This window comes from Lepisosteus platostomus, chromosome 6 (genome assembly GCF_059453375.1).
Source record: "Lepisosteus platostomus isolate fLepPlt1 chromosome 6, fLepPlt1.hap1, whole genome shotgun sequence".
Taxonomy (NCBI): domain Eukaryota; kingdom Metazoa; phylum Chordata; class Actinopteri; order Semionotiformes; family Lepisosteidae; genus Lepisosteus; species Lepisosteus platostomus.
This window is the reverse complement of record NC_142616.1, coordinates 18,704,948-18,731,369: the sequence shown is the minus strand read 5'-3', so window position 1 is coordinate 18,731,369 and position 26,422 is coordinate 18,704,948. Positions and strand designations below refer to the sequence as shown.

General features: G+C 38.5%; 1 protein-coding gene across 3 annotated transcripts in view; it reads right to left on the bottom strand.

Moving 5' to 3' along the window:
• Window positions 1–26,422, bottom strand: part of lrmda (leucine rich melanocyte differentiation associated) — a 335,929-nt gene that overhangs the window by 126,289 nt on the left and 183,218 nt on the right. For all 3 annotated transcript variants that reach the window (XM_088634563.1, XM_088634564.1, XM_088634562.1), the window contains one exon: window positions 541–672. In XM_088634563.1, coding sequence (XP_088490689.1) covers window positions 541–672 — 132 coding nt within the window. The remainder of the gene's footprint in view (window positions 1–540; window positions 673–26,422) is intronic.

Sequence of the window (26,422 nt, the reverse complement as noted above, 5' to 3'; positions counted from 1 at the left end):
AAATTAGTTGCTTAACAAGCAAAAGCTAAATTCAAGAACTGTTACACCCCGATACTGTAAAGACTACTGTAAATAATTATAAAATACAATTACAGTACATAAACTAAAAGATACCCTTCATGTCTGCAAGTAAAGTGTTTTCATAAAGCTTCAATCACATCTAAAATGAATGCATGCTATTTGTATACGAAGGATAAAATGCTACATATTATGATGTTTTTATTCACATTTGTTGATGCGCTACAAAATTCCAGTCTCCATTTCTTCTGCAGCACAGAAATATTCCCTTTTCCTCATTGCCATTGCTCCACTAGAGGGCACCCTGGCACAAAACCTAGTCATCTTCCCCAAAAATAAGAACAAATATTTTTCAGCTGTAAAGTGAAGTATAATCTCTACTAAAATAACTGACCTTCCATACAGCTGAGACCACGACAAAAGAAAAAAGCACAGCTGCTCATAAGCCATGTAACGTGTTTAATAAACTCGCCTTTAAAGTAAATGTGACAAAATAAAAGGCATTGAACTCCCCTTTGAAAGGATATTTGGTTCTTATTGAGTGTTAGGGTATGGAGGCAAGGTAACCTGGGCAACCAGAGGTCATTTCCGAGGAGGTTGTTGTCCACAATCAGCTCTTCCAACTCGGTGAATGCTTTCAGCCCCTCCAATGACCTGCAATGATAAGGCAACAGGAAAAATGATACGGCACTAAATCAAGGAGGCTATTATGTAGAGAAATAAATATTTCAACCTCTCTTTCAGGAGCTGGAATAGTTTTGGTTTGGTCCCGTCAAAGGGGTGAATGACAAGAATTAGTGGCAATGAGATCCCTGGCACGGCACGGCATCCTTCACGCGCTGGCAGGATGAGGGATGAGGGTCAGTTAGTGAGTAGCCAGGATTCAAAACAAAAGGCTTCAGAAATGGGGTCTGCAGGATGAATTTGTCAATGTCTTGTGCCTTGAGGCACCCAGCTTTGCCTGACCCTAACCTCCATTCCCAAGATAAATAACTCTGTCACAGTTCACCTTCACTCCCTGGACACAAATTTAAGTTGTCATCCATCACAGCTGCACAGAACTGTAATATTCCACCAAAAGGTAATGGGTATAACTTTTTAGGACAATTCTGCAGAAGGCCCCACTGGGTTTGGAGACGGACTGCTGTAATATAATCTTTAATCTATTTTTAAAATAACTTTCCCCTTACTCTAATATAGCTCTCGGTGCATAATCACGATTGAGCCTTTTTCAGCGCTAGGGCCCAAGTGAAGTTCAAGTAGTGGAAGGTGCACGGGGCCATAACATTTGTTCCCTAATCCCTCCAACAGCAATGACTGGCAGCCTATGATAATGTCCTATGACTTTTAAAACTGTCAGCCCCCGCTGAAAATGAAGTGTCTTATTTAGCTGAAAGGTAGCTGAAGCCTATGTGCTGCTCTCCCGTTTGTAAAAATGCATGTGGCATTTTTAATACTGCAGACAGGATTATTTTAAAACAAAACAATCAGCAGCAAAGTTTTCCCGAAATGCAAAACGACCCAGTGATTACAAAAAGATGCCTAAAACGTTTTAATACACAATTTGTTTTCTTTCTAAAATTTTTAAGAAAGGTTGTTGTAAACAAGATTGTGAGGAATATTGAGATCAAAACATATTTGTGCACATGCTGAAGGAGCCGAGAAGAAGGAACCTCCCAGATATGCAAATATAACCTTATGGGACACTGATAGGCCTCTTGTGAACAAATGCAGTCTGTGCTCTGGTCAATGTCAGCACCATAATACACATTGTCCTGAGTTATGTTATGTAAATATAATACTTTTATCGAGTGGATCTGCAAATGGTTGGCAACTAGGACTGAGAAGAAAGCCCAACTCCAAAAACCGCTTCAGGGAAGGCATGAAACATAATGACAAGGCATGAAGTGAGACAAAGGCCTTGGAACACTAGAGGGAGTTGCCTATTGAAACTGCTCTCTTTCTCTCTGAAACTGAGACGCAGCACAATAACACTCACTTCCCAAGCAAGCAAATAAAATTGTGCCCAAATCCCTTTACACCTGTCTGATTTTGATATTTTTTTGCCATGTAATGTTATTAGCTGCTCGGTTAAAAGGGAGCTGCATTGCACAGGGGGTTGCTTATTAATTGTTGTTTTCATGTCACCACTGCGGTGTGCACTTGGTGATTTAATCAGCTAAATTCATAGCCAAGGGAGAGGGACGGGATCATATCTAATAGAAGGTGTTGATGATTAACATTAATATTTTGCTGCCTGCATGCCAAACCTTCATTAATGCTGAATTGTGTGTTATTGCTTAACCACTATTTGAAGATTTTTTAAAGAAATAAGATTACATTTCACAGTAAATATGCACTCATATACTGTATATACACACTCATATGTGTATAATTTACACAGATAGATAAACTGATTACAGAGAACGAGAAAGAAACGTGCCTAACAGACAGAGGCAGAGAGATACAGATGGGTATGTTGGTTCGAGTTTCCTTATTGGTTCTGCAGTCATTGGGATTAGAAGGACAATGTCAATACCAGCAGCTGTCTTGCCTTGTTTTTGAGAAAGCTAATAAGCATCATTGAGCTTTGTGTGCATGCTGCTTTCTCCCACAGCTCTAATGACCCGAGAGCTGCCCATTATCTCAGCCCACAGGTAGGATCTGTTACCTCACTCTAGCACTCACACCGGCTTCCCAGAGGAGCCCTGCTACAGTCCTGAGATCCGCATTGCAATTTCCACGGTCACATCACGACGGCAAAATATCACAACGCATTCGCCTCTGTCTGATTCGAACGGAAAGAACTTTAACTTTCCAGTGTAATTAACCCTATCCTTGTTAAGATAATTATGATCAAGCTCCCTGTCACAACTAATATTGCCACATCTTTGCCTGTGGCTCACACGGCACCCCTCATTAGCTTACCAAAACAGTGAGCAGAAAAATAAGCAGTAGGCACAGGCCTCCCCCTGCCATGGCGCAGCAGACACCAGAGATGAGAAGAGCTGATGTGGACTGATCCTTCCACGAGACACTCGGACTCCCTTCTCCTTTCATTTCCTCCACCTGTCTTTCTCAGACATCCCTCGTCATTGCTTCCACTTCTTTCAAGGACCAAAACCACTGCGCCTTTTCTTGAAAATGTACATTCACTAAAAAACTATAGGGAACTCTGGGGGTTTTTTTATGGGTGATCGTTCTATTTATTTTAACGACAGCACGGCCGAGGCTGCTATTTGTCGATACACACGCACTACCTTTCAGCTCGGTTTCTTGTGTAACAAGTATGATTTGAGTGTAGGTTTAAGCTCGTGATGCTTAAAAAATTGTAAATAAATCTATTCGACATTAAAGATGGTGTCAGGGTTAAGCTGAAAAGTGGATAAAAAATAAAGCTGAAAAATGTCCAGGTGCAATCTCGAAATGTACCTTGTTATTTTTTTTCTGCACAAAAGAAATATTTTTAGGCCACTTCTATTTAAAGGGTATCCCTCCTCTATGTACAGTACCTTCCCGAAAAGACAATCACGTATCATGAACAACCTCTAAAAGGTGTGAGAGTTCAGCCTTAATTCCTCAGTTTCATCAACAAGCATACTACAGCTAATGTATGCTGAGTTTAACACTTTCAAAGGAAATTTTAAATCACACCTCATAATGATGCCATTTTTTAAAAAATCACTTTTTTAAAAGGGGTGTCTTATAGAAGTGAATTCTGCAGGCCCTTTTTTTAAAACAAATAAAAACAACAGACGTACAGACAATGACAAAGAGCTGGATGGACAGAGACAGATGGATCGATAGACAAATGCTCATGTAGACATGCTGATTGATAAACTCCTGCTGACAACGGACAAACACTTTGGGGTTATTGGTTGAAATGTCAGTCACTTGAGCCATTAGTTTGCATGCATTTCAGGTCAGATGTCTTCAACCTGTGACCAAGAGGTAAATAAGTCGGCCTGTGAGACTTTTGTGAGACAGACTGAAACATTTTCTCTACAGACGTGTCAAGAAGGATTCCATTAGCCGTTCTTAACAAAGGGATCTTCTGTGACTTCCAAAATTAAGCAAACTCTTGTTTGTGACAACACTTGACCTTTAAGGAGCTCTTTCCATTGCTCACTCCACCACCACCCCCCCTCTCCCTAACAGGCAGACGCTTGGGTATGGGGTTCAAAGGCTGAAGAGAATGTTTCCTCTCTTCCTAGAAAACTAAATCTATGCAGAGAACGATGCATTGATGTTAGTGAGGCTTCCCTTTACTTATTATATGAATCAGAAGTGTGCTATCTGCTACACTTGCCAACTGCTATGAAGTACATCAAAATCAGAGGATTTGGAAATATTATGAATAAAAACAAACAAAGAGCACTTCAGAGACAGCGCCCTTAAAAACAATTATCTTGGAAAATTCATTTTTTTGTTCTTTTCACAGAAGAAAGCACATTCCCCAGACACTCGCTCTGTGTTCTCTCTGTGGCCCCATAAATCAAAATTCTTTCCTACAACGCCCTCCTTTTTATTTTATTTTCATCCCTTTGGTATTTTCCTTTAACATCACCCTTAATTCTTCTGCACATTTGCTGCGGTTTTTCCTCTGAGCCAATAACCCCTAAAAGCCGATCTTTCCTTTATGTTCTTACAGATCCTTTGAATCCTCATCTCTGTTCTGACAGTTGTGTTCTGATGATACTTTGATAGTTGTCTTTTTCATATCCTCTGCTCCTAAGAGCCTGCAATGTTTCTGCAACAGATTGTGGGAACTGAAGTCCCAGAACAGAAATATTACTATGTGATGGTTGCCCTCTCCTTCATAAAGCAAATGACTTTTCCCCTCTGCTACTCCCCTTGTCTGGCAATCGTGAGGGTGCATGTATCACAGGATCACCCTTAAGAAGTAACTAACAACTGGCATACATAAAATATAGGTTTCTCTAAGACATACTGCAATAAATCTATAGCCTTTAAATAATGAATGAGCTTTTCTTTGTCGGCTTAAAATGAGCAGCAGAAAAGAATACATTTTCAACTCCTCTCTCTAAAACTTGAAAAATGGGTATAACCTCAGGCCTTGTTTTAAAGTTTGAGGGGTAGTGTCACATCAAAGACGGGCCTCCAACCAACTGCAATGTGAAAAAGTAATGTTTTTATTCCAATAAAGCAGCAGAGGCTTGGGAGTGACAGGCAAATTGACGTGCTGTTCAGAGGGCAAAAGATAAATGTTTGATGAATTGGCCAATACTGGAGGAGTGATGGGCTTCATATGTACATAATGGACTAGCCTTTCACTTCAGATTGCCTGCCAAGATAAGAAACCATAATGAATGGGCGAGCAGTGCTCGGCTGTAAAAAGTAGGGTTTGACTGGTTTTAATAAACTTAATAAGAAGTATATGGAGAGCCACGGTTATTGCAAGGAGCTAAGAGAAGAGGGATCAGGTCTGTGCCAAAAGACAGCAGAGTCAGCTTGATTATCTCCTCGTCAGGAATCGTCAGTGTGGTGTTCTGGGTTTTACAGTGGAATATATTGCGACACAAATAGCAATGGCATGAGTTTGTGGGGTCTTCTTAGATCACAATCAAATAAATAATAACAGGCATTAAGTTATTATTGGTGTTAATAACGTTAATGTTGACAGTAATAGCAGCTTACAGGAAATGAGGAGAAACAAAACCACATCTCATAAATACACTGTATGTTTACAGTCTCAGTGCAACTTAAAATACATTTTTCTTTAAAATTATAAAAGAAAGACATTACTTTAAAAGCTATCTTCAGACTCTCTGTGCAGTACGTTTTTATGTTTTTGGAACATTTTGGTATAATGTATTTTTATGATATAATGAAATCCTAATGCGGGTCATTCTTTTTTCAAAGGCTGAACACGTTACCTGAAATTGCAGAATTTCAAAAGATTAATCATGCTTCATATAAAATAATCTCCTACAATTTAGTTCCAATATATAACAGATCATTCTAATGAAAACATGTTTACAGTGACCTAAACAGCTGCAAAGCAGAGTTTGACACATAATCATATTTAATTCGGAAAAGTGTTAAAACTTTAAATTAATACGGGATTCCTTGAAACCTGGAAGTAATTTGTGCTACATAACCATCGCTATCAGGTTCCAGAGTGACAACTGACCTGGAACTGCATGGCTGACATTGACCTTTCAAGGTTCTTCAAGGTCTTGCAAGCAGGTTTACCTCATCTAAATCTATCATTCTTAATTACAAACACTCAAGCTGTGAAAGAAAGTACATTTAACATTGTTTCATTTTTCCTTGCCATTTACTGGCAGTGTTACACAACATTGTCTGACACTAAATTGTACAAATATATCCAAACGACAAAATGGAGCTTTTGAGCAATCAATTCTTCATTCACCATAACTTTAGCTGTTCACAGATTGATTAGATTAGACCTAAACCCAAGTGTCATTGGCTAAACAAAACCAACACCCTTTAGTATGAACTTCTTTATTTCAAGGCAGAATGAGTTGAATCCCAATATGTTACCTCAGATGGGGCTACAGGTTTCCTAAGACACAGTTAATATATTCCACAGTATCAATCTCAGGTTACTTAAATTTTCAAACCAAAACACCCATCCTGCATTCTGTACAGTCCTCCATTTCTTGAGAACAGCTTACAAAATCTGACATCAAGGAAATACTTGCCAGAAATATTGGTGTTTATATATATTTAAACTAAACAGAGCTGTAGAAAAAAATATATAAAAACGTGTGTATTAATTTATCGTATTAAACTAACATAATAATATTGTCAAATATATAACACACCTCATTTTTTCTTAATACTTCTTATTCACTCCCCATTGTTAATAAAGACTAAAACAAGGCTTTTGTGGATGAAATATATAAATATATATGCTAAAATCATCAATAATCTCCGCAAAGAAAATCGATAACTAAGAAAATGGCTCACGTCAGTAGCAAAGTAGTTCTGTTTCAAGGTTCCAGAGCAGAGAAGAAAAAAAAGAGGGCAAGAGACAGAAGGAGCGTCTGAAACACAGGGTGAATTATAGACTGACTCTCAAGATTCACAGCTCTTCGTGGTAGGAGGTTAATATTCTCACATGTCATTAGGTCTGCTGGCTCCACTGATGGCTCATTGAATCAGGCAGCAAATTATTTCCTCATGCTGCAGAGGACACCACACTTCAAAGGGAAGGAGCTGAGGTCAGGACGGCTCTCCAGTTTGATTAATGACTAGGGATCAGCAGAGGTTGCCTGTAGGTAAGAATGTGACTGAGGCTTTTGACAGGCCTGACTTTTTAAGCTGGATTTGACCCAGGCCTTAGCAAACTTTGTTTCCAGCGCTGCCACTGACTGACCTGACGGGCCATGTCACGAAAGTTGCTGACCTCACGGCCTCGGTTGCCAAGCGCAGGGGCGGCCCAGCATGATGTCTATCTTTCTAAAGGCCACCTCTTCCCAAGCGGCTGCTATCAGATGGGGTGCAGGAGAGGAAGGAGCGTTCGGGTGAAGACACGGCTCACAAAAAAAAAGCAGCAGGCTAATTAAAAAAGCACTGTTTGAAAAAAGCACATATACTGTATACTGTAGATTTTGCTTTAAGTCATATTGCCTGGCATTAGGGGCAAAAAGACTGTGAAAACAAAAGAAATCTAGCAAAGAGGATTAAATAATTATTTTGTAATGCGACTGGACATGAGAAACACGTCTGTGCTGAAGCATACTTGTCCATTTCATAAGAAACTTCAAACTGTAATCCTGGTGAAAATGACAAATGTATGCAATAGAAATTATGTCATACAGCAGTAAACTACTCAGACTAATAACAATATTAGATGTATAGGGAGCAAGCAATCTTCATCCCATCCATACACCTACGCCATATGTTACAGACAATAAACAGTCCCCAGTGAACCACAAATCTGGAAAACATTATTATCGAGCACGGTGACTAAATGATAATCATTACATCTATGTAGCTGTTGTTCTGCTGATGATTTAAAAAATTGGCACCACTTCTATTAACTCTGAATTTATTTATTAAATTACATGGACAAATACTTAAGTTCCTGTCTTCTTGGGAAAGCATGGGCTCTGGTGCTTAAATTAAGATGTGTTTGCTTTGCATTTTTAATGCTAAGAAATAAAAGTATGACACAGATCTGAGATACTACAGTATGTGTGACGTCTACAGTTCTGTACACCCTTAAAATACAGTAGCATTTTTTTAAAGCAGGCAATTGTCCTTAAAGATTGTTCTTCTTGTTAGATAACGAATGCATGCTCCCCATTACTCAGTCCTCTATCTCTGTTCTGCTATTCTGCTGATGACACCTCAATTATTATATCACACCATTGCACTCTGCACTGCTTCTGTTAAAAAATACACATCAAGACTGTCATATGTCTGGCACGAAAATATATGTAGCAAAAAAAGGCAAGTGTTACAGGAAGTTAGGAAAAATATTAAAAATATAAAGTACATGATACTATGAATATTCCTTATATGTCAGTCTAGTCTGAATTTGAAGATTTCTATAAAATAGTTAAATATTTAGGAAGCAGACCTAAAGATAAGCATTCTGCAGTCTACTGAACATGTATCATAAGATGCCAAAACTGAGAATACTTCAAGGCACATAAAAGTTCCCAGTATTTGTTGTTCCCAGACAACTATCTGGGACACTTTGCATCACAATCATACATAAGTACGTATTGGTCTCTGGGTCCTACAGTAGGTACTTAAGTTTAGTAACACATTTTATGCTATTCGCTATATATCATTACGTACTCCTCTTAGTTTACAGTATTTACCAAGTGCCTCTTTTGATATTCTAAATCTAAATAGTCTGAAATTACCAAATTAACATAATACATTTGATTACAGGTAGTTCTTCATTTATACGCACTTCACTTGTGCGTTTTTGGCTTAACGCACTTCAAGAATAACATGCTTCTTAATTTAGGATTAGTTTCTCTAGGAACTTCAGCATGCACTTTGGCGTGGCCAGCAACAGGCATCTTGTTGGAAAATAATCACCGTGTGTAGAACTTGCTTGCAGGGATAGACAGAATCACTTGGGTGACACAGACAGCCGGGCTCCAATGCTCTTCCAGCTACAGTATGTATATAATGTTATGTTTATGTTTACGTTGTGGTGATCCTAAAATAAAATCTGTAAAACAAAGTAAAAAATCTTACGGAAATGAAATTCCATGTAAAAAGATTTGCTCATAGAACATTTATTTAAAAAACAAAAAACAAACAAAACCTTAAAATAAAATAAAAATGATTAGTCAAAGCAGTGTTCAATAATAATGGGCTAAATGCCTAAATAAGGGAAATGATTTGCAATGTTACTTTAAAATCAATGTTATTTTAAAGATTCACAAAGAGTAAAACGACCAAAAATAGTTACACAGCTTACATGCATCTACAGCACGTTCACGAGTCATGCATTTTCCACACTGTTCTCCACACTACTAACAACTGTCATTTTACATGAAACTGATAAACATTAACAAACATTTAGTTTAAAAATGACTTCTAGCACTCAATAAACAAACATGAACAAATATGTGTATTGCTTTTATCTGGGAGTTCTGCCTTCTGTCTGAAAGTGGACCCAGAACACATTCCCCTTATTTACATGGGTTTTATGGGAAATCAGTTTTTAATTTACATGTTTGTGATTTAAGTGTCATTTTTTTCAGGAACACATTCCCAGTGTAAATAAAAAATGACCTAGATTTACAAACCTTCGCATAGCTGGTTTAATAACATACAGTTTTGTGCTATCACCTGCTTCTTGACAATGAGTCACCATGATTCACGATTTATAATATAACAATGACTATATTATTACAATACTTATCCCTTAATACAACTGTACAGCATACGTTTCTACAGTCTGCGGGAAAGCACATCAATATGTGATTAACAAATGGTAATTGTGGGCATATTTTTTATTTAAGTGGCAGCAAGATGGATTTAAGCTTTGAGCATCTGTTAAAACAAAGGCCCAGGGCCACTGGAGAAAGAAGGCCTTTATAGAAGCACTCATTTTATGATCTGTGAAAAAAGCTAATCTAGTATGCTAGAAGTCATAGGGCAACACATGTTTGGCTGTTCACGTCAGACAAGAAGTTTTAGAGACAAACACGTAAACCAAGAGCCTTTAAATTACTGTGTAAGTCACCTGAAAAAGGTCAGACAACACCGGGACACAGGCATAGGGCAAACAGAGATCAAAACCCAAATTATCTGTTTCCAAAAAAAAACAGGGTCAGGAATGAAAGCAAGGGTCATACAAGGGCCACCTGCAAGTTACTGGGAAGAGTGCTTAAAAAGTTGAAGCACACCTCAGGCTTTGATCCAATTCTCATTTGGCATTTAGTGTTGCATTTTATTAATTTGTGGGAAATACATTTCTAATGTTGGCGAATCAAACAAAAGGATGGCCGTAAGTGAACTTGTGAAGGACAGTAAAGTGATTTCTGCGACTCGCTTCAAGCTAGGCAACAATCCATTTCTAGCGTTTAGGAATACTATAACCTAAACTATTCACATACAAAAGAAACTCTTCCACCTGCATCACAATATACTTCTGATCCTGAAATTGTTGTTTAAATACGAGCAAACTACTCTGAAGATGTTCACGCCTGAGAGACAATATACCCCATCAGCTGAGAGACTCTCTCCTGTGGTGCCCTTCTCTGACCCTTCTCCCTGAGCACGTCAAAGAGGGTCACCAGTCAGTGACATAAGTTTTCCTGGCCAACACCTAACAATTTCTGGATGACAGATCCCCTTGAACCACCGATTAGTCTTTGTTTGCAATGGGCACCTTTCAAATCATGAGCTCCTTTTCTGTATGCACCTATACTGAACACTTCTTGACAGCTGTACCGTTGTACACCTCACTGCCCATCACTCCGCTCCTTGTCTGCCAGTGATTGGGGACGTTCAAAAACACAACTGAGTGCACTGGCCTCCATGCTACATAGTCATCCCTTTCAAGAAGGGCACCTCTCCACCTGGACCCCATAGAATAACACACATGAACAAGCCCCTTTGTGCCAATGCACTAAAATTAATGCACATGCATGGTCAATAACCACTGTTTAACCAACAATAAAATAAAATTTCACAAGTTGCATTTGGGTTGTCTTGGTTGACCTGCCACAAAATGTATAACCATGCACGTCTGAATGTTGCTTTAACAGCACGTAATCACTGAGCCACTGATGCCTCATCGCGAACAATCAATGACCCTTGATGGATGACCCTGACGCAGACTACACCAATGGTCTCTATTAAACCCCTCCCTCCGGAGAACCACATCAAAGCCATTTCTGTGCCTCTTGGCCTAACACGCATTTGCTTTGCTTCGCAACGAAATTTTCAGTAAAAGCTTTCAATTTAAGACATTAAAGCAATAATTGAAGGCTTGCAAAAGCTCTTACTGATGGGAATCTCTGTCTGAAATCTCATCTTATCCTCACTAAGGGGTAAAAAAAATCTTAATTTTTCAATATTAAGGGAAAATTAAACCATCTGATTATTTAATTGGAATTAGGCCTCAGGCTCAAGCTGTAAAGAAAGGATTAAGGTCTCTACCACCTGGGTTGTCATTCTCATGGGCCCCATTACCACCCCCTATTCGTTTTTTAGTCAACAGATTAAAATGCGAGCGCCGCAATCTTTGATCTTCCCCTCGCTGACACAAATCCTTTCAAGCCCCCAACGTTTTCTGCTAAGGTAATTAGTACTAATTAAAAGGTTTCCAGCAGCCTGTGTGCTATTTTTCGCCTCCAAGAAATTGCCTCTGTGAGTGCCTCCCATCTTTAAAATGTGCGCGTCATTCACACTCGCCTTTATTCAATTCACAAAGATCAAGTAGATTAGTGACTCTATTATTTTTAAAGACAAAGAAAATTAAAAGGTTCATTATACAGCCGAGTCTGACCTGTTGAAAAATCTCACTTTGCACCAGAAATACAATCTTGCAGTTTGAAGCCAAAGGAGACGTAAGAGAGTCTAGGGTAATAAGGAAACCTCTTTTCAGACTATAACCTGGCATGTAGAACTGAACTCAAATATTAAACACATTGTTATAGTCTACTAGTTGAATATGGCTGAATGGGGAAAGAAATCCGAGTTACAGTACTCAAATAAAGCATGAAAAATTGAGGAATATTATAGAAACAAAGAAAAATATATAAAGGTGTTCCAGATGAAATGCATGCGATGATTGTCTCTGGATTGTGAACGGAGTTATCCAGTTTAACATGCGTACTTGTGGAAGAACATCAGATATCTCAGGAAGCATTATTTTGTATTTTGCATTATACAGCCCATGTAGAAACTACAATTCACTACTGCAGGCATCCTCCTGCCTATAAGGTAATCTTAGCACAATTCAGCCTGCATATAAAAGTTCAAGTGCAGGTTCATTACAGGTACAGTATAATGAGATGGACAACGCCATTAACTGGACCATACCTAGGTCTGTGAACATGAGAAATTGAAACACTTCCCAAGACTTTCATATGTAAAAGTCTATCAAGAAAAAGTTTTATTTTAAAAAAAGCAGAAAGTGAAAAACCAAAACTCCGGCTTGGTACAGTACTTACAGTAACTGCAAACATCTGGATATATTGTTCTTGAATTGTACATACTGTACATCGGCAACTACTACATGAAGTTGAATTGAAAAAGCATAGGAGGTTTTTGTGAAAAATAAAACCAAAAAGGAATTCTGATCTCTTTTGAACCTGATCCGAATTTGCTCTGCCTTGAAACTCAGCTGATTTAAGTTAAGGCCAGACCTGAAAGCCTGTGTCCCAGTTAGGGCAGGATAGTCTGATGTTTTCCATGTTGCCACAGGGCTTGGAATTGCTGATCTTCATATCCGTGAAACTGTCATATGGTTTTCTTCTGAAAATAAAGTCAACCATGTGAGTCATGTGGAATACTCCCCTCCCAAGAGAGCTTGGTACCACTTCTTTTGTTCGTTAAATTTTGTGAATGGTTTGAAGGGGCGATAACATGGGCAGAGGACTGAAAAGTTAAAAGAAAGCAGTGTATTCACCAGACGAGCTATTGCCAAACCAAAGATAACAGCCACAAATGTGACAACATTATAACATTATGACGGAACTGTTAAGGACTTAAGCTAGCAATTGCAGGCTTTATCTAAACCTGAAATGCCATTTTGAGTGCTTGGCGTGTTCTTTTTCTCTTCCTGTAAACATAGGCATGTCTGAAACGTCTGTGGTGATGCCAGTTTTCATAATGCACTGCATCCACCATTACATTCGAGACTTGTAAAACCCAAGCCTGTTTATCAAACTTTTCGTGAGATGGTGAGCTGTCTTTTCAAGCTATCATTATGTGGCTTTTCAAAGTCAGGTATTATTCATATTGTTCATTGTGTGTAATCACATGGGACATGATCAAAGCTTATGTGTGCAAGCTCTCCCAAGTGTCCTAAAATAGCTTTGCTCCATTTAGTCCTCGAACAATTGGTGTAGTTTCATATTGTTTCAGCATCAAAGACTAGAAATACAATGAGATGCTTCTGAAGAAAAAAAAGCATTATAAACAGTAAGTTAAGATCATTCTACTCCATTTTAATAGCTTGAGATTGAAGAAAAACACCAGAAAGTAAATGGGAGTTTAACAAACCTTTTTTTTTTAAATAAAATAAATCTGATTTCAGATAACGCTCCTATGCTTCCATTTCCTATGAAACAAGTTTGTCTTTGTAAGGAGAAGATGCTGCAACGAACAGTCATTAACATGTCACTTTAAAAAAAAAATGGTATTGTCTACATTATAAATGTGATAATTAGACAAGCTCATTTAATAAACGAAGATCCAATTAAGCCTTTCAAACTTTCATACTCCTCTCGTTAACCGATACAGGAAGAGGCATGTTAACACCTAATTCTCTTCTAGATTTCCTTTTGTGAAGACAGTGTTAATTTAAATTCTGGTTACAAATTAATGTAAAACACACAGTATATAAGCATTTGCAGTCAAAATTACAAGTGTATCCTCATATATTTGCCTTTTTTATACTGGACATCCTTTTTTCCAAATTATTATGTGCATCTTAAGTCCCTAGTTCTAGTTCCAGTTTCCAACCAGTTTCCTGCTTCAAAACATTTGTACAGTATTTGTGAGAAGCCTTAGTGCCAACTCCCACCTCAAAGCTTCACATTGAGTCATCTATATTAGTAGATAAGGCAAAGTAAACAAGTTCCTCACTAGCTTTTAAAATTCCAAGCAATTTGATGCATGAAAAAAGTGCAGTGTACTTAAAAATATATGATGTTAGTAAAGTTTGTCACTTCTTATAAATATTTCATTTGATTGGCCGGAGTTTAATGCTGGAATTTGTCCAGTGTTTATTAAAATGCATGAGCAACTGCATAAATAACACACACTTGTAGTCTCCCCTATTGCTCTTTATTTATTTATTATCCTGCTTATCCAGATAAGATGAAAAAGTGGACAGTTGTGTGGATCCGATGGCAGAGGAGCAAAATATGAAAACTGTATATCAGCTGTCAAGTTGCCAATGGGGGCTTTTGTCACAGGGCAGGGCATGAAAAAAGACAATTATTTGTGGAAAACAGGCAGCGTTAAGCTGAAATCTGAGGTTATGAAAACATAAATAGGTTTATTTTAACGTACTGTAGTCCTCCAGCTGGGAACTGAAAGACCCCTGTTAAGAAAAGATACTTGGAACTGGCTGATAGAAAGGGCTCTGTCGTTCAGCGATGGGTGAGCTGGCCTGGATTATGTCTGGGCCCTTAAGGATGAAACAGTTCTTGGAAGATCAAACCCTGCATTAGCTCAGATCTAGGAACTTGACGAGAAAAAAAAGGGCAATGAAGAGGGTGCTTATTATTTACCCAGGAAAATTATTCAGGTTCAGCGAACAAGTTTGCAATGCCCTGTCTTGCCTTTTTATTTAGCTTAAGCTTTAGTACAGAAATGTGGGTATTTCAATTATTCTTTTAACTGCTGACCATTTTTTACTTATGATCTCACGTTTCGCCTAGCAGTGCCAGTACCTCTAAAACTATTCCAAAACTGGAATCAATTAATGTTTTAAGAATCAGCTTCATGGCAGCAATCTCCTGTATCCGGCCAGGGGAGATGGGACAAGTGGGCCTTCTCCTCCAATGCACCTGCCTAAACTGCCATTCACCATTTGACACTCTCTGAATGTCCACAGTGCCTGACAGGAGAGTTAGCACTGACAGTGGGGCACTGACTCGTCTCTCACACAAGCCACCCCTGCGGGTCCCTGGCTAGTTGTTTGCCGGAAAGCAAGTAGATCCCTGACTGGCTAATGCAAACCGCACTCTAACCTCGCTTAAGCACAGATGTGTTTGGGAGAGCCCTGGGAACAGTCGTTTAGTAACGTGACCCAGTCTTGAGCTAATGATGACTGGGCAACAGAGCTCAACCTGCACTCTGAGCGAAAGTCTTTACTTGTTGAGCCACTCAGCAGCCATGCTTATGAGGTGAATAATCTGCTTTAAAAACAAATCAACTAAGCTGCACCTTCCTTTCCTTACACATAACAAAAAGGTGTACATGTTCCCTGTTTTAAATGAGCCTTTCTTTTAAGATGGCCTTGCACTGGGTTGACATGACAGTTTGGAAGAGTCTTACCATAGCTAATCTGAGTAGCATTAAACACTCACACTAGGAGTATTGATAAAAAATGAGCTCACAGTATTCTATTACCTTAAAAAAGCAAGCCTCATTAGAGGAGGCAAGTCTAGTCAAATCCTTTTGTAATTCTATAGAGCTGAATTGCTGTCAACATCATTAGCCATCATTTCCCAACTCAATTCAGTACTTATGAAGTGTTCTTTATTGTGTAATGATCCAAAACTCTAAAAAGATTGCCACATCAAAGCCCTGCCTGAACAGTACCTCCCATACAGCCTGCTGACATGTCAAGGAAGAATTAAATGTGCCTCTATAATTATTTTTGTTTTTAAATGGGCCTATTGTTTACCTGCACTCCAGGTGACAGCAATCAGAGCTGTGCAGAAACAAGGAGACAATGGGGCAGGAGATATTAAACACAGACTCCTTATTATGTACGGCAAGAGCATTCTAGGCTTTTTTTTCCCCTTTGTGTTAAACATATTATATTAGGTGTTGAGTACAGTAATTGTACACTGCGCATGTAAAGAGAAATAAGTTGTGATTTTTTTTAGAAAAACAGCACATGCCCTTTGACCTTACTAGTTTTATTTTCTTTGTTGTTGTTCAGAATGAAAATTATGACTGTTTTTTCCATTCCATGCATAAGACAAACCATAATATTTTAGGTTTAAAAAATATGGACACAAATTAGATACACTATTTTTCTACCAATGTGATTCTTTATTCAAGGGAGCCTTTATGAAGTATCTGTCTATTAGGTGACCCAGGAAGCAGATTGCAAAGCTGCCTGGTATTAAACCTTTGCTGATGGGATGTCAGAACAGAGCTTGACTTTCTCTGGGATTCAAAGCAGCCTGATGTCTGAAGAAATGTTTGTCAGGAGTTTGCATCCCGGGCACGGCTGGACCTGTGCTTGTCATCGTACAGAATAAAGAGCGAAGTTCAAAGGGCCCTGTTACTTTTATAGAGTGATAAATGATCAGAACTCAATCTCAGATGTGCACATGTGGGCGCTGGTTAATTCCCTGGTGAATGATCTCTAGAAAAGATGAGCTGGAACACAAAAACATAATAAAAATACCTACACCATATATCCAAAATGGTGCAAGTCAAAGGATCATATTTCAGACTCTTAACGTGTCACAACAACCTCCATTTCAAAGGGAAGCTATATATTGACTATATGTTTATAATGGGGGAACCACAAAGCATGAAATTATCCTGAATGCAATTTAAATAACCATCCTGTATCTATTGATAACACACATCTTAAGCAATAAAGAAATCCATAAATCACCTCCCTTGAGAAGAGATATTAACCATCTCTAAAATAATGATAATATGAGTGCATCTGTTAAAAAATCTGAATTTTTTAATACTATTTTAATAAACACTTACTGTTTCAATAACTTCTATATGCAGTCTATAGACTATTGAAATGTAAGTTACTGTCCTCAGACCTAAATTATTGTATTTGGTATCCGACTGAGAGATGCTCAAACTGCAGCTGTCCCTTTGGGTTCATAAAGTCTGTATGTGCAGCACAGGAGTGTAGTTTAACACACTACTGCAGGATATGTCACTCCCTGGAAAAGTGACAGCAGTCTGGGCATCTTCTGTGAAGGCCTGGCTCTCTCAAACTGTGGCCTAGCACGCGCAGCTCCTGCGATAATAATCGGAAAGTTTTTAATCGTGTGGGGCTTGCTGGACAAAAACCTTACTCCTGAGAATAGCAGGAAGTGGACAATTTATTATCCTTACACTGTAGGAAAACTCTTCAAACTTGTTTCAGGATTTTGTTCTTCTAAAAAAAAAGTTACTCCAGTCTTCTTCCTCTTTTGTTTTCCATTTTTTTTCAAGACTCTCTTAGCACTAGATCCGAGATACGCCAAGTGTCTTTCTGTAAATACTCCTAGTAATGAGACAAATATTCATGCCACCCTTTCAGGCTAACAGGAGTATGCAGTGAAAATAAATGACAAAGAAATGTGTATATGTATGCACATATCTGTAAGTCACACGTATTGTACATGACCAGTAATATATGAAACAGTGTCATCATTCTAGCTGGTTAAAATGCTGATGTGATTTGAAAATGACAGTTTAGTGGTAAAAGCCTTAAACATCAATAATTTTCTTTTTTTCCATAAAAGCATTTTAGTGTTTAATGCTAATTAGCATTTTTCTAACAATATATGAGGGGTCTGCATGAAGTGATTTCATAGTAAATTAGTCTGAAAATTGCCCTAATTGTTACGCTAGAAGATGTCCTCTACATCTTGTCTTGGGAAAAGATCCTTTGTCTAAGTGCCATTATGTGTCATCTCTGCTGAGCCTCCTGCCTAGCAGGGACATTGAAACTGTGCAGCAGGAGACGGTTCTCAAGGCTTTAAGAACTACAGTAAATCTTCAAACAATTTATCCAAACAAAGGCCACTGTGTAGGGAGAAAAAAGACACGGGAAACAGATGAATAAGCAACATCAATTACCAGGGGCTGACCTTGGCGCCCCACACCATGGCACACATTTCACACCAAATCGCAGCAGATTGAAGCTGACATGCCTGGAGTGAAAACACTGGCCCTCACAAGGTTACCACTATGCATTGGTAGGCCCAGGAATAGAAAGGCAGAGGATAAGAGAGGTAGGGGAGGGGGTTGTGGGGGGGCTATGAATGAGAAATCACGCATAATAGGTCTAGGTTTATTTTAAAGTGAAACAAAATGGCTCAATTTGAGCACTTAGTCTGTCGAAATTGGCCGGCGTGAGATACAAGAGGAACATACAAGAGGACAGCCAAATCAGCTCTCTGATAAGTAGACTATAAAGGAGAACAAAGCTGGATGTCCAGCAGGTTTACCACCACATCTGACAGGTGTTGGGTCTCTTTTTCCATTTCATCCGGCCAAGTGCAGCTTTGGTAATCCAAAACAACTCGTCTTCAGTACCCCCACACATTCATCGGAACATGCAGTTCATACAAGATCGCCCGCCGACGAAGAAACGCACTGTACAGCTCATTTCTAGATTATGCCTCTTGTTGTAATATTTTCAATAGCAATTCTAAGATATTAACAGGGAAAATTCTTTTTTTTTTCAATCTATACAGCATTATCCTTGGCATGTCTTCCAGAGGCCGTTACATACTGTATGTGAATGGAAGTCTGCTTTATTGCCTTAAGAGAAACCATCCAATGTTATGGTACCATCAGGAGCAGAAGAGCAAACGCCATCAAATCACAGCAAGCCAGTACCCTGCTAATCAGTCTACTAATACTCTTGTTTGCAGGCAGTATCCCCAAGTGACAAGCAGACAGTCTTATTGGTGATCAGACAGGAACCCCTAACTTTCTTATACCGTCTGTCTCACATATTATAAAGTCTATGGAAATGTGCCCCCACCCACATCTGCCCAATCAGACACTCAGACAAAAGGTTCAGACTAAAACTAATAAGATGCCACACACTAATCCCAATCGCATAACAGCAAATACAGAAGCTTTGTACTTTCGTCTTTGTGTAACTCACAACGACACAATTCACTAACAATAATGAACTTTAAACCTAAACTACAATTTAATTCCAGCATGTAACATACTGTATGTAATCATTTTGAAAGGTCCTTGGTTAATGCACTTCATGTCTAAATTTTAATTCAATAATAAACATTAAGATGATGTTATACCACAGTTTATCGTTGAAATTTCATCAAGCGTGGTCACTTCTGTTTCTATAGTAACTCTTGCGACAAGAAAAGAGAGACAGATCCGTCACATAAAAAAGATGCCCATGAGACCATCAGAAACAAGAAAGAGAGCAGAGATCTAGGATTTGTCCTTGTCCAAAAATTGCAAATGAAAAAAAAAACAAAGCCAAGCCATTGAGACCCCGGGCTATACTTTGAAGGCAATGAAAAATACAGATGCCGACTTTCACATGGGCTGTGTTGAGACTGTATCAAAAATAATTAATACAAATATCTGACAAGACACATGTTTTGTGCTGAGAGCTTGAACTGAGATCTACAGTCCTCAAACCTCAAATGTGTGTATATAAATAAAAAAATAACACACATTCCCAAGGATGAAGATATTCATACTGGCCAAATATGAAGACAAACAAAGGCAACACTGTTCAGGAGGTCAGCGCTCTTCCACAAGTAAAAAGTCTCGCCAGGTGATTCATCCGAGATCCCTCTACCTCTGGAGTATCCCCAAGTATTCCCTACGACCCAGAGAACTCCCAATATCCAGCTGTGGTCAAGAGCACACAGCTTGTCATGCGCTGCCCTGGGAGGAGAGGCTGGAATGGACTGACGACTGTACTGTATGCCCCAGGCTGGGAAAGGAAACCCAGCTCAGTGCTTTTTTGAGTTTAGAAAGATTGCGACTTTTTTTCCAAGTTTTTGTGACTGACTCATCAGATCCCCTTCTGCAATGACATTTTAAAATAAAAAAATATATATAATCGCTTTATGATGCTCATTTGGGTCTGGTGGTGTTTTCTCCAGGTGTTTTCTCTGTCCCCTTGATAAATCTCCAATGTCAGTGTCCACAAGCTGAAGTGGAAAGGCAGAGAAATGAGGGCAGCGTGACACACAGAAAAGGAACTTAAGTAGATACAAAAGTTGATAGTTTTTTTTTGTATTAAGTCTCTATCAACCAAGTTATAGCCAAGAGCAGAAACATGAATTTTGGAACTACTGTATATTCATGACTTTTCAGGGGAAATACTTCTGTCCAGGAAATAAATATGACAGACACCAAATACAGCATAGGGCCAAACCATTTACCTCCCTGTGAGGTCAGACCTTTTCAAAACAATTCAACAGTGGCAATAGGAGACTAATTGGTTCCTTTTACTTCCACGTTATTTTCAGGTAAGCTGTAGCAGAATCTGATCATTCTTTTTTTTTTCTTCTTGTGTTAGGCCTATGTTGTAATGGGAAAAAAGGAGGAAAAAAATCTCACATTACCCTAACCTGTTTCCTTCTCAAATACCAGTGTTAAATTTTTATCAAAGAAATTATCAAATCAAAGACAGAATACCACCGAGCCAAAGAGTGCTGTGCTTTAGGAATAGTTCAAAGAAAAATACCATTTACCTGCAAAATATACACTACATGTCACTAACGTGTATTTATCAAATGTAACCACACAAAGGGAACATCGAAATAAAGGTACCGTCTCAAACAATAGAATTCTCTTTACACTTTTAAAGATATCAGTAATATTCAAATAGAATAATAATGGTGACACTCTTCTCCAAAAATGGAACTGAAGTGAAGATGTAGACATAAATGATTTTATCTAGTTGACGTACATTACTAAAAGGAATTTCAAAGGAAAGATGGAACTTTTCAGGTCAATTATAGTGTCAGCACAGTCAATTTCTTCTGAAATGAATACCTAAGCACCTTATATTAAAACAGAAATGGAAAGGGAACACTTAAAGAGACTTTTCAATGCTAAAAGGAATTAGGAAAAATCATCCTCAGCAGGAGAGCAAACAGACTGCATTCCTAAATCCCACGTACCTTCCAAATCAATTAGTAAAACTTTTCTGGTCTAATAATAAAAATATTTAGACCAGAAAATACTTCTTAAAATACTTCTTATTTTGTTCTATTAGCCTCACTTAAGGTCTGTAACTTTCCAAAATTAACCAGTTATCTAAACCCATCTTTGTGGGTAGTTTAATAAAAAAGATACTGTACCCTGAAGGGTAAATTATCCAGGTGTGTATAGCAATGTCAGATTAGCCAGTATTTTGTAGCTGGAAAGAGCAGTTGGTGTTGCTTTGAGATTCTGTTTTCTTCAGTGAAAAGGTGACATATTTTCTATGCACCAGTATATTAGGTTTGCAAACTAGACTGCCCCAGAACTGATTGGGGAAGCTAGCACTCAGGCAGGAAGGCTCGTAAATAAAAGCAGATTTCAAGGTGGTGAGGCTCCAGGCAGTGTATCTGATACAGTTTATTGACAACACCCACCCTCCCCATTTCCCATTCCTGTTCATTAGAATCAATGACTATTTTCTTAGAAGTCTCAGTCAGGACAAAAAACAATAAATAGAGGAATTACACATTCCCACCAAACCTGTACGTTGGCACCCTAATGACTGCCTTAGTGTAGTTATCTTGGCACACTCTGTGAAATAAGAAGCTGCAAATTCCATTCTGAGCTGAATTCTCTTTCAGAAAAAAAATAAAAGTGAGAAATCTAAGGCAAAGGAGAAAAGGGTAAAATCTGAAGTGACACAAGACAAGAAATCTATTTATTTTTTTCCTTTTTTCACATCTTCTAAAATGTAAATGAATGCTTCTTCAGAACAAACTATAAAATACTAACCTTGAAATGCTGAGTGGCAGAAAGAATTATGGGTTATTGTACTGTCAAAATGCAAGACAGCTGTATGATGAGATACTGTGTTATTTAGACAATCAGAAACTTAAGAGGCAATGTGACACATTTTTTTCCCCATGGTGAAAGCTTCTGACATGCATCGTGATAATTTCTCTGAGACAGAGCAGTCCATAAAAGAAAATATACCAAAGGTGCTAATGTCTCTGCTCCATATAAACTATTCAAATCCGTAATGAATTTCCATGTAAGGTTAAGACTGAATCAGTCATTTCTAGATGTTTGCTATTCATCAACGACAGATGTGTGCACCCACATCTCACAAAGACTCAGTTTATTTACTACCGTATATGAAAGTGGGTTTTTTGAACACTGTGAAAATCATGATAATTCAACACTAATACTAATGACTTTACCAGTTATCATACATGTAACGTCAGGTGTGATAACAGAGAGGGACTATACACTATATCTCTATGACCCAATACATGAATTATATTTATTTTGATATTTACACTATTGTTGGATACTTTTTTCCACCCACATGGTCAGTCAAGTCACACGCTTTCTGATTGTAGCTAAATTCTTTTGAGTTTTTTTAAATATAAAACAAAAATATATAAAAAGAGAAGACAAACATAAAAGTGCCCAGAAATACATTTTCAACACATAGCGTGAACAAAGCTTCTCTGAACCTGATATATGTGTCCCCAGTTTCTCTGTGAATAAACACCCTGCTCTATATAGCCATGGCGTCAATGAACAGACCTTCATCATTCACATTTACCTTCAACTGGACAGGTCATCTCTGGAGATTGGTAATTAAAAGCAGAATCTTTCGCCATTATTGAGTGGCATTTGAAAGTGATCTTGCAGCTACTCGGTCTGCAAGGCCTCAGACCACCCACTAGTGGACAAAAGGCCAACATCATAAGGATAGCCATTAGACCTACCAATTTACTGGCATTCAGAGTAACCAGACAATGAAAGGATATTGCACACTCATTCTCCTTGTGATTGCCAGGGCATGGAATAAGAAGCTCTAAAAGGCAGTATTCAGAGAGAAATAAAACAAGGGTTTTAAATACAGTATATATTCGCTTGGGCTTTTAGACTATTAAAGATCATTCGATTAGTCGTGCCTGCATGTTTTGAATGATTACAAAAACCTTCATTGATTAATCTTGGGGACCAAGCTAAAAAAAAAACTCGGAGTGAGAACAAAAATCTAGACGCTCTGTAGCACAGCTTGAAAGATGCTGGCAACAGAAACATGCCAACCCCCCTTATTTTAAAAGTGCAAATGAAGTGCAAGTAAATTAAGGGAAGAAAGTCCACAACCATTTTTGTTTTTCTTTAATGGCAGTGTACAAGCGAGCTACTCCAACCCTGCCAAACTGTTAATAAAGATGTCTGTTAATTATTTGTAGTTTTTATTAACAGCTGTGTAATTGTGCTGGGTATATAATGCAAATGACAGCAATTTCAGTACACCTCTCCACAACCCAGTGTAGCTTTGGGGGACTTTAAAATTTATTTATTCAGTTCACCGTTACTGTTTCTGTGTCATACAAATTTGTTCCCAACATTAACGAGTACTTGGATTGCCATTGGTAAAAATAAATCATCAATAATTGCACAGAGTTCTGTTAACTTCCCTACCAGACAGTATGGTTTGGAAAATAATAATAACAATAATCCTTAATTTAACCTAATCAGTCCGTTGAGAACAAATGGTCATTTATCATGACAGCCAGGCCAAAAGGCTTCCCAATTGTTGCAGAAGAAAAAACAGCTAAATGAATGCAAAGAGTGATCAAGAAAATGCACACATGGTAACCAAGTGCAGGTGTCAGGCAAAAAAGATACATCTGAATAAACCCGGAGTTGAAGGTGGTGTCAACTCTCTTGGCAGCTATTGTAATGGTATTGTTTTGTGTTTTAAAATTCCTAAACATTACTGGCTGAGATCCTCAGATCAATTAATTAATACTAAACACCGAATAGGCTAGAAGGGCTGAAAGGCGTCCTCTCGTTTTTTGTTGCTGGATGACAGCCTGCGAATCGGAAACTCATGTACAGTAGTAAAAAACTGTCAAAGTTTTTCATAGAACATGTTGGTTGTGTTTTTAAACGGGCAAGGGAATTTTGGTTGTATTTCAGATGTTTTCTCAGATGTGTGATACAGCTTGAACATGTAGGTAAAACAGCACTCAAAACAGCACTGCATTTTGGCAACTGTTGCATATTGCGTGTTGGACATTATTCCTTTATGTATCAAGCAGCACTTCAATTAAACCATTTTGAATTAGCATTATGTTCAATTTCTTGAGCCAGAAACAATGGGTTTATTATATAACAGTGACAGCCATATCACCCTGCAACTCACAACTGGCAACCCACTGAAGCTCAGCAGGTGTGAGCCTGGTCAGTACCTGGATGGGAGACCTCCTGGGAAAAACTAAGGTTGCTGCTGGAAGAGGTGTTAGTGGGGCCAGCAGGGGGGGCTCACCCTGCGGTCCATGTGGGTCCTAATGCCCCAATATAGTGACGGGGACACTATACTGTAAAACAAGCGCTGTCTTTCGGATGAGACGTAAAACCGAGGTCCTGACTCTCTGTGGTCATTAAAAATCCCAGGGTGTTTCTCGAAAAGAGTAGGTATGTAACCCCGGCGTCCTGGCCAAATTTCCCATGCCTCCTAATAATCTGCCTCCTCTGTGAATTGGCTACATTACTTTGTTCTCCTCCCCTCCCTCTCCCACTCCGACGGCAGACGGAGCGATGCGCCGGTTGGAGTATTCTTGGTCGCATTTAATGGCAACGTCAGCTCAAAGATTTGGTTCAAACCACCAAATGGAGACTGGTGTGCTGACAAGCGGACCCTGCCGATGCAGGATTAATGCTGGGAAAGAGAGAGAGATAGGCAACTTAAAAATACATGTATATTCTCCTGAATGTCAATTTAATTTTAGTTACATTCCATGTGTTCTCCATTCATAAAAAATTGTCCTAACACATAAGTAGAGCAAGTGGCTCAGCAATTTTGGATTGGATATTATCATAATAGTTCTTTACATAAATGCCTTAATTGATTCTGATTGATTCTAGTTGATTCTACTTGTTGTTGTTTTTTGGCACCTCTAAAACAGTAGTGGCATAGTTTGGTAGGTAAACCTTTGAACTCATGACTGACAGGTTAAGGTTTGGAGTCCCTGCTGCCGACTAAGCTGTTGTACCTTGAGCGAATTCCTTAACCCCAGTGTGTCCAGTCCACCCAGATGTATAAGAAGGGGACCTTGTTGCTGGAGGTTCTTCCCTGTGGTGGACTGACTTCCTGACTGGGCGGAGGTGGGTGTCACATGCCCTCTAGTCTGCTTAACTCTACAGAAACTATTTAAACCAGCAGTTTTCAACACTGCGATAGACTTGTCCCACCTTGTGCTCATTGCTTGGCAGAATAGGCTCTGGCTCCCCCATGACCCTGTACTAGATGAAGCCATTACAAAATGGATGAATGGATGGATATAGTTTGTAACAATCAACTAATCAACACTTCATCTATCCATTATCTGAAAGCCTCTTCTTGTAAGTGTTGTTGCTACCTGGAACTTGGCGTGGAATCACAATTGCACAAACATTATGTATTCAGGGATCTGGAAGCACCTAATAACCAGATTCAAACCCAGTACTCAAGCTCTGTGAGGAGGCACAGCTCACCACCCTGCCACTGGCCTGCAGAAATTAGTATATGCAATACTCATTATAACCCATAATTTTATTACATCAAGTATATTATAGACTTGTCTTCAGTGTGTACAACTAGTCTCATTCTTCTGCAAGCTCAATGTATGAAGGATGTTCTGTAAAACAGGACAGAAACTTATGATCAGAGAGATCTTTGCCTGCAAACTGAGTCTGACAGCCTTGTAGGATAAGGTAATTGAAGCCAATAATACATAGCACTGATGCGGTTAAATGAGTCATGTCCCTGTTTCTAAGTACACTGTGAAGATATACAATAAGCTTCAGAGAAAATGAAATAATATTGTGCTTAATTTTTGTATTATGACTTTAGGGTCATATTTAGCACTTTCTTTGTAGAATTGCTTCAAATTTAACATAAAGCTTATGACAATATAATGGCAGTATCTGTGTACAGAAATATTCTGAATCAATCAACCTATCACTTAATTATGAGTGAACCAATAACATCCTGTCTCTGCAATAAAAGTAGTCTACACGACTTCTTATTTTTTGAAAAACACAAGAGTGTTTTTATGACTTGAAAAGGTTATTTGAATTAGCTTTCACTACCATTGGCTCAATCAGT